Source organism: Olea europaea, unplaced genomic scaffold (genome assembly GCF_002742605.1).
Source record: "Olea europaea var. sylvestris unplaced genomic scaffold, O_europaea_v1 scaffold2606, whole genome shotgun sequence".
NCBI lineage: Eukaryota > Viridiplantae > Streptophyta > Magnoliopsida > Lamiales > Oleaceae > Olea > Olea europaea.
This window is the reverse complement of record NW_019244379.1, coordinates 91,199-100,373: the sequence shown is the minus strand read 5'-3', so window position 1 is coordinate 100,373 and position 9,175 is coordinate 91,199. Positions and strand designations below refer to the sequence as shown.

The 9,175-nt window shown below is 35.4% G+C and overlaps 2 protein-coding genes across 4 annotated transcripts; one reads left to right on the top strand and one right to left on the bottom strand.

Moving 5' to 3' along the window:
- The first annotated feature begins 868 nt into the window (after positions 1 to 868).
- LOC111383030 (ELMO domain-containing protein A-like) lies at positions 869 to 6,758 on the top strand. 3 transcript variants are annotated; one of them, XM_023007088.1, is made up of 9 exons: positions 869 to 1,345; positions 2,956 to 3,065; positions 3,921 to 3,989; positions 4,174 to 4,289; positions 4,395 to 4,449; positions 4,690 to 4,810; positions 4,912 to 4,959; positions 5,685 to 5,779; positions 6,201 to 6,758. In XM_023007088.1, the coding sequence occupies exons 1-9, from the start codon at positions 1,258 to 1,260 to the stop codon at positions 6,201 to 6,203; spliced, it is 705 nt and encodes a 234-aa protein (XP_022862856.1). In that variant the 5' UTR covers positions 869 to 1,257; the 3' UTR covers positions 6,204 to 6,758. The 3 variants fall into 3 exon arrangements, with proteins under 3 accessions (XP_022862856.1, XP_022862855.1, XP_022862854.1); XM_023007087.1 differs by having other exon boundaries at positions 870 to 1,345; positions 2,959 to 3,065; positions 6,204 to 6,758; XM_023007086.1 differs by having other exon boundaries at positions 870 to 1,345; positions 6,204 to 6,758.
- A 1,099-nt stretch (positions 6,759 to 7,857) lies between these two features.
- On the bottom strand, positions 7,858 to 9,033 carry LOC111383031 (nucleoside diphosphate kinase B-like; the record flags this gene model as incomplete). Its single annotated transcript, XM_023007089.1, has 2 exons — positions 7,858 to 8,183; positions 8,783 to 9,033. Coding segments are annotated over 2 exons (366 nt in total), but the record flags the coding sequence as incomplete, so codon positions are not given.
- Between the last annotated feature and the right edge of the window lie 142 nt (positions 9,034 to 9,175).

Genomic DNA, 9,175 nt, shown 5'->3' with positions numbered 1-9,175 from the left:
GGCAGCATGGCAGCATGTTGCTACCTATTACATGCATCAAAATATTATTATAAAAATAAAGTAAATAAAATAAAAACACGATGGAGTCTACTCAAATCGAGCCTAGATTTTTTTGCCGAACAAAAGCTCAACTCTACTAGAGCCAGAAGAAGCTAACACCATTTTACTCAGAGTCGAACCCAAGCCTTGAATTTTGACTCACGAACCGACTCAATTTGACTAGTTGACATCTCTAGTGCCTAGATTTTTTGGTCGAACAAAAGCTCAACTATGCTAGCGCCCAAAAAAGCTAACACCATTTTACTCAGAGTCGAACCCAAGCCTTGAATTTTGACTCACGAACCGATTCGACTTGACTAGTTGACATCTCTATTGCCTAGATTTTTTGGTCGAACAAAATCTCAACTCCTCTAGAGCCCGAAAAAGCTAACACCATCTTACTCAGAGGGGAACCCAAGCCTTGAATTTTGACTCACGAACCGACTTGATTTGACCAGTTAACATCTTTAGTATTAAGATTTGAGGTTCCATCTTAAAAAGTCAACATTGTTAAGAAGAATAGTCCAAACTCTTTATAAAATTGGTCTATATTTTCTTCTTTATTTGATGTGAGATTTTATCTTTTAATATACCCGCAAGATGAAATAACTCGTTTTAGTAGACCAATCTTGAAATCCAAATATTCATTTCTTAGTCTTAGTCGGATCGAAAGTAGATCCTAATATCATGTTATGATTTCAGGTTCCATCTTAAAAGGTCGTTCTTGTTGAGATAAATAGTCCAAAACTTTTATAAATTAATCTATATTTTTCTTTATTCCACGTGGATTTTATCCTCAGCGGAAGGCCACCCACACTCAACAGAAAGATAGATACCAGCTGAAACAGAAAACTCCATTTTGAGAGAGAGAAACAAGAGCAGAAATCTAGAGAGAGAAAAGCCGCCCCTCCATTCTATTGTCTATGCACACAACGTTACAAATACCAATCAATATATGATGCTAGATTCGATTCTCATAACTATAATTAATCCTCACGTATTGAAATTATAGAGAGTAGTTATCAGGATGCTTTTATGGTGTTTATGTTAATTCATTGGATCTCGAAACCTTTCTATCGACTTGCATTTTGTGTTAGGTTCAACGATTAATTCAAAGTTCGACGCCATAATAGTGAAATGAGAAATTTGAAGAAGTAGCTGCAGAGTAGAAGCCGGAATTTTTGGAAAATCAATATTTGAAGAAAGGGAAATAGAGGAATGGATGACAGAGGAGGAGGATCATTTGTTGCTGTGAGGAGGATTTCGTCAGGTCTCGATCGAGGAAATAGTTACCACTCTAGTTCTGGTATGTTTAATTTTCTTATATTTCTACAATTATATCTATCTTTCATTCTTCATTCTCATTTTCATCTCTGTGTCTCTTGATACACGCACATGCATATTGTGTATTGTAGATGTACGTATAGGCGTGGAGTTAATGTAATTGGAGGGGTTCTGGATCTGTTAATTGAAATTAGGCCAATTGATGCCTATTTGAAATTAGAATAATGCTTTCTGTACACAATCATTTACAGATTCAGATTGGTGAGATGGCAGAAAAAAATGTGTGGAAGTTTTATTTTTTTAGATATCTTACCACATTATCAGTTGTAAACATATCTAAAATTACGATGTACATGTGGCACAACCGTTGCAATAATGTGTTCGTTTCTGTTTGCCGTTTCCCGTAATGTATGAACTACTTTTGCTGTGGTTTTATTGCTACTCTTTTGAAATTTTAGACTAAGTCTGTGTTTGCTGTTTCTGAATCTTTCTTGAATTTTTATATTTCTACATTTCAATTTTGTAAATTGTAAACTGGGCAGAACTTTGAAGATTACAATTAATATTGTTATATAGTCCTATGAGCTTTGTGAACTGAGCAGACCGTTGATGATTAAATAAATATTGTTATATGAGGATGTTTGGCGTGCCTAAAAGTAAGACAAACTATTTTCAGAGTTCCATTTTTATAACTACTAGTACAACTTGCTTCTCTAAAAAGTAAATCTTAACCTACTTTCTAGAATATAACTTTTAAATACAACCAGCCTAACATGCTCTAGTTTTATTTGCTGAACTATTGTCTTCCATTTATTGCCAAGGCTTTTCAATCGTAATGGTACAATAGTTATATTGCTTAATTTGAATTACTGATGGTAAAACATATTTCAACTATCTTGACTTTGCTCTGCAACATATTTTTGGGAGAAGTCTAGTTGTATTGTTTACTTCGCAAGTTTGAAGCACTCTGAAGTACAGATGTGATTGTTGCTTTATTTTCTTCAAATTGATTTTAATTTGCTTACAATCTGTACCAAACAAGCACATGTGTGTATAAAAACTTGAAGACAACAAAATTTGACTGGTTTACTGGTTCACCGCTTAATGATGAAGTTACCAAGGCAGTCCACCTCTAAAAAGTAGGCTAAGATTTCTTAGAGCTGCATTATGTCTTAATTGCTTTGATGTTGGTAAAGTTAACTATACTTTCTAGTGCACGGCACAGAAATTAAATGATTTTCTCCCAAATGAGGACCCCCCCCCCCCCCCTGGGGAAATTTATTTGCATGCTATTTATTGAATAAATTTGGCCAGAGGTCCAAAAAGCGTATGTGAGTAAGCTGAATAATGTTTTTTTTTTGGTTGATGTATTATTTCCTCTTCGAATGGATCTTGCTATAGAGAGCTTCTGTTTGATCTTACAGAACTCATAAAAGTAACGATGAAGTCTGTGTGCTTGTTTTGACATCAATAAGTTATGTACTTAATTGGGGAAAGCTGACTTTTTTTTTTCTTTTTTATGCTGAACATTTTTTTTATTTTTTTTGCACCCTAGAGTATGTTTCATCATATATCACTCTCCAAATATCTGAATGCTGATTTTCCTTTGCCAATTGTTTTCTTTCTTTACAGCAGAGGTTGTGGCAGGATCAGCTGCATGGCTTGGCAAAGGCCTTTCATGTGTTTGTGTTCAAAGAGGAGAGAGTGATGCTCACTCATCGTTCGATTTGACTCCTGCCGAGGTAAAAGTCTGGTGGATTGATACTCTGTAAATTGGTTTCACATAATCTGGATTCCCCCATTTACCGTCTTAGATAATTATCTAGTTGGCTTTGTGTTAATTACTCCCGCCGTCCCATTTATATAGGCTTGTTTCATTTTTCACACGGATTAAGAAATCTTGTTTAATGTTATTGAAAAAGCAATTTTTGCAAATAAATTTCCTGGTTTACCCTTATTTATATTTGGACAATTTCAAGATTATGTGGAAAAATTGATTATAACTAGACAAATTAAATAATGGTATATTAGTAAATGAACAAAACAAAACAAGCTCAACAAAGAAATAAGACTATATAATTGGGACAAGAAAATAAGGAAAGCTTAAATAAATGGGACAGAGGGAGTAATAAGTTAGCTTGCATCAATCTTTTAAGTCATTGCCTATGTAACTAATGGTTAAGGCAACAAACAAACACTAATATTTGGGAGAAGAATTTACATTAAAACTGTCTGTCTGGTTATTTTATATTAAAGTTGGTTACTACTAACATTATTGTTTGGCCTGAATCTTTGTTTGGCTTTCTTTACCGAATTAATTAAAATTCATAAAAATGTGGTGCGCCCTCAAGCTAATCTCAAAACTGATCTAGAAAACTTTTACTGTTAAATGAGGATATATTTACATTAATAGATGGGCATGTCTATCACTTATTCGTTTGTGCTTCATGAGTTTGTAGTTGAACAGCAGAAGCAGATATCCAGATGATGATATGGCCTCCGTTTCTCATCCTTTCATTTTTCTTTTGTTTAATTAACTATTGCTGGTGAGTGAGTAACCATTGGATTTTGATGCACTATTTCACCTCATGTATTAGGAGGAATGTCTAAAGAGGCTGCAGCAGCGGATAGATGTTGCTTATGATTGTTCAATTCTCGAACATCAGGTATCGTCCTGTTTACATCTCACTAACTTCTGAGATCTTATTCAAAACTCAAAAATATTTTCTTCATGCTGTTGATACAGTTAATTTGAGCCTTCAAACTGGAGGCCATCCATTTGGTTAGGATTGAAACTCTGCTTTGATGACTGCCTTTCTCTCTAATTTAATATTTGCTCTGTTGTTATAGGAAGCTTTGAGGGCACTGTGGGATGCTGCCTTTCCTGGGGAGGAACTTTCTGGTTTGATATCTGAGCAGTGGAAGGAAATGGGTTGGCAGGGAAAAGATCCGTCTACAGACTTCAGGTACATATTATTTTCTTGAATTCTTCAGGTTTCTCTCGTTTTCAGTAGATAAAATTTTGTTTCCTGTAATTTCTTTGTACCTTTACTAATAAGTTCCTCTGTCAGGGGCGGTGGTTTTATATCATTGGAAAATTTATTATTCTTTGCTAGGAACTTTCAGGTATGACCAGTTCTCCATCCCTCCCTCTCTCACACGCACGCACACGATGTTATTCGCAAACACACAGATCAAATCCCCCACTTTTATGGTCATGATAGGAGTATATAACCTAGTTTTTGTTTGTCTTTATTTTATATGTTTGGTGCCTGCTTATGAACATTGTTGTCTCAATTACTACAAAAATGGAACTTAATTAAAATAAGTCTCGTTTGTTCCTGGGACACATGGATCTTTTTACAGAAATCTTTTCAAGATCTTCTTCGAAAGCAGGAAGGTGATAGGGCCATGTGGGAATACCCATTTGCTGTTGCTGGTGTCAACATCACATTCATGCTTATTCAGATGCTTGATCTAGAAGCAGGTGGCTTCTCTATCACTTTCTTGCTTGAATGATTAACAAACAATGATCAAGTGAAGTTGTAAAGAGTTTTTAAACATTTGTGTTTTGCCTAATCTCTGCAGTAAAGCCCCGGACGGTGGTGGGAGCAACCTTCTTGAAGTTTCTTGCAGGTAATGCTTGGTAACTAATGTTTTCAATTCTGGCCTTTTCAAATTAAAGCTTCTAAGCATTCATTTTTCATGGAAAAAATGCATGTGATATTAATATGATATTCTTCTGGTCACATGGTCTAGTTAAAAGATGATTCAACCACAAAGTTTCTGCTGGTTCTTGAAAGACATCAATCCCTGGATGAAAGATTTAAGCCTAGACAACGACCAACTAAATCTTGTTCCTCCAAATTTGAAGTTGGTTACATGAATCTTTTTCGCGATTGCGTGTATTTGAAGACCGTATTCAACTATATTCTTAGCAATCACAAAAGGCCATATTAGTTTTAATTCATGCGTCCCTCTCTAATCTATTCTATTGAGATCAAATCACTCTTATAATTGAGAACTTCTTTAGGTCTATGCAAGATACATCCCAACCACCTAAGTTCTCAACCGCTTAATTCACATACTCTTTTGGAGCATATTATCATTTCTTATCTAGTCTGTTATAGAATGACTGCACATCCATTTTTACGTTCTCAATGTTACATTCTTCATTTCAAACATTTTGTACTTTTCACATAACAATGATCAGTACCATAAAATGTAGCATGTCTAAGCCAGTACGAGTCCCCATGTAATGATTTAAAACATGAATGATGGAACCACAAGCATTTTCTTTTTGTTCGTTGCGTGATCATTTTTATGATTCATAGTTAACCTTTCTTGTATTTTGCCTGCAGAAAATGAATCTGCATTTGACCTTCTATACTGTATCACATTCAAATTAATGGACCACCAATGGCTTGCCATGCATGCTTCTTACATGGACTTCAATGTAAGCGCTCTCCAATTGTTAGATTTTCTCGAATATAGAACTCAGAATTCGATATACTCTCTGTCAAGTCTGTTCCACATCTTTCTCTTCAGAAATTTCTGATTGCAAATTTAGAGGTTTTAGTTGCCAGAAAAACTGCCTCGAAGCATGTTACCATACTTCGTTGGACATTGCTATCAACTTAATGGGTCACATCATGGAAAAGCAAAACTCAGCTCACTAAGTCCTTTTGCGCTCAAGTGGGAAATTTTCACGTTAAATTATCCAGAGATTACTAATTTACTAATGAAAGTTCATGTTGTATTTAGACTAATTCCTTTAGCAATCGATCCTTTTGAAACGTTAATCTTCGCTTGGCTAATTATTTATGGATACACCCTAATAACCTTTATTAGATTGTTTAATTCTCTTTTCATGTTAGTAGACTGTGATGAAAGCTACTCAGCGTCAGCTGGAAAGGGAGCTTCTGCAACACATTACATGCCTTGAAGACTTGCCCTCGTACAGCCTTCTTAGTCGGTAGTGTCTGTAGCTTGTGTCTTTGAGTTGCTTTTCCAGGAGATGACTTTGTAATAGTGGAGCAAATGCCCAGAATTTGCCTTGCTTTGAAACTTGGAATTGTGGGTTGTTAGCTCGTGTAATTCTTCTTCTTTTCCACCGGGCTTAGGCTCCTCCTGATGATTGAGATTGGCTCGGGTCCTTATTCTAAATCTTTTAATGTGGAAAAGATTGGAAATACGAGCTTACTTGTTAGACCAATTCTGAGACTGGATTGTTGAATGGAACTGTCCTAAAGCCATCGGACAGAAAATAGGAGTAATTTACACATGCAATGAAACTATGCATTTAACTTGGGTTGGCAGAGTAGTGCTTCTAATTGTATGTGGTACGCAGCAGATAATGACTTATGAGCCACCAAAAACCGTTTGCTTGTAACTTGTTCCTCGGAGATATATGCTATGGTTCAATTTCTATTCAAGCTTTATTGCTATCAATTTATGAAAATGAATATTATTTGCATATAAGATGGGATCTTGATTATTAAATAAATCATCTCTTAATTAAATTTTGCTTATAAAATCTTTAAAAATAAAATTAATTTTTTATGTGATATTTCATTTTCTTAGTTTCGTGCAATTTGAAAAATTGAGTGTTCCCAATCTACATGGGGGTAGCAAAGAATGTATCTGGTCGAGATACAATCATTGAGTCTTAAAGAGATCCATCACAACTCTTATCAGTATTTTATATGTTAAATAAGATATAATTAATGAAAACTTTAAAAAATGCTTTTCATTAATTATATTCAATCCTCGAAGTCTGATATGACCGGTGTACCAAACGTACCCTAAGAATCCATTACCATAACATGACTTGTACGTTCGTCCCTGAGGGTATTGAATTGTCAGTAGGGGCAGACTCGGACGACGTGGGTTAGGGGATCAAAAATAAAATTTATATGATATCTTTTAATAAAAAAAAGCTAGAAAAAAAAAAAGCTCAACAAAATTTTTCTTCCCCCCAAAATCTAGAGGGTCAATTGACCCTATAACCCCCAACCCCCTCCCTCTTCCAAGGTCCGCCCCTGATTGCCAGTATTACGAGATTAACATTCAAAACGTTCTACTTGGCAAAGTTTAGAGGCTTCAAGAATCAGTAGCAGCAATTAAGAGAAATAAAAACTGTAGTAGAGTAAATGTTTTACTCGACTGCTCACGGCTCACCAACATCCACAAGGTTCAAGGACGAGACTGGCCAAGCTTGGCTGTCCCACCATTAAAATTGTCATCTTAAAAATTGTAGTAACGTGTCAAAATTTCAGTGAAGTGCAAACATTTCATTTTCGACATCATTTTTTTGGATGATGAACTATGTCCACCTCAAAATTGATAGGAGGTCTAAACTCGTTCGCAGACTTGAGACAGTAACATGGTAAGTAGATGCCATCAGGACTTGACTCTAAAGATAATCGAAACCCATTTTGGTATGTTTGGCAATGATGGGATTAGAGAGCATTGGATACCATTAAAGAAGAAATATAAGCCAAAACATTGCTCAATCATGGCCATATCCAGTACTGCATATAAAACCTGATCTTGGACATAAATCATACTTAAGAAAGACGGTTTAATTTTGCACTGTGATAGAAAGCATTCTCAATAGCCAATCCATATCATTCTTAAAACATGTCTAAAAGCACAAATTATGATGGAGATAGTAACTTTCAGCCACTATAATCATAAAAAATGAGTCATACATGGAGTTGCTAGCTCAACTCAAGAAAGAAATTTACTCGTAGATCCAGGGGTGAAGGCTGCTCCTCCATTCAGCTATTCCTTCAGGAAACCATAGAGCAATCTCTTTCCTTGCACTCTCTACTGCATCACTGCCGTGAATGACATTCCTGCAATTACAACCAAAAAATAAAAAAAATGTGCCTTATTTCTCTATTGTAAGGCTCTTTTCAGTTTTAGCAACGAGGAACAAGAGCAGAGAAGTTCGAAGATGTTCTATTTCAGTAAATAAGTCGATATTTTTTCCACATCTTTAAATGTCCAAAATGTTTTAGGGTGAGTTTAGAACACCCAAAAATACAGCAATTTGCCAATACTTTCCTTAAGTTATTGAAACAGTAAATCACATCCACATCCAAATCCAAAATAAGAAAGCCGTAATGTGTTATGCATTGAGAATTTTCCAAGGTATCTTGGTTTCACTTGATAGGGGCATTAATGATCTTTTGTTGCATGCTGAAATATACAACACCGATATGATTAAGAAGAAAGATTAGGTAAAATCTTGTCCTTTGTTCCTAGTGTTGTACCATACATTCCATTCACGAAAGAAACATAGGTGTCTGATGAAATCAAAGAGTCCTCTGTCTTTGAAGAACAACATTAAGGAAAAAAGTATTAATTTCAATAAGAACTGACATAGAACATGTTTTTGACATGAGCAAATAATTCGAAAATACAACAAATCATTATGAGTAAGCTAGCTCACCTGCCAATGTCTATGGCATAATCACCACGGATGGTACCGGGAGCAGATTCTGCAGGGTTGGTAGCACCAATGATCTTCCTACCGGTAGTGACTACATTCTTACCCTCCCAAACCATTGCAACAACAGGGCCAGATATAATGTACTCAACAAGCCCGTTAAAGAAGGGCTTAGCAGATAAATCTGCATAGTGCTTCTCAGCAAAAGGGCGATCCACAGTAATGAGCTTCAGACCTGTATCCAAAAAAAAAAATCAGAAATGCAAACAATAGTTTCTATATTAATCAAATCAAATTAAAAGCATGATCACATGAATGTCAACAGCTAAATATTACAGAAAACAACAAGCCTGGGATGGCTATTATTGATATCCATCATGTACGGAATATGGATAA

Bases quoted from the DNA above. Each gene is read 5' to 3' on its own strand.
- LOC111383030 (XM_023007086.1), top strand. From the start codon at position 1,258: ATGGATGACAGAGGAGGAGGATCATTTGTTGCTGTGAGGAGGATTTCG. The intron at 3,066-3,920 runs GTAAAAGTCTGG...CTCATGTATTAG, and splicing joins TCGATTTGACTCCTGCCGAG to GAGGAATGTCTAAAGAGGCT. The intron at 3,990-4,173 runs GTATCGTCCTGT...CTGTTGTTATAG, and splicing joins GTTCAATTCTCGAACATCAG to GAAGCTTTGAGGGCACTGTG.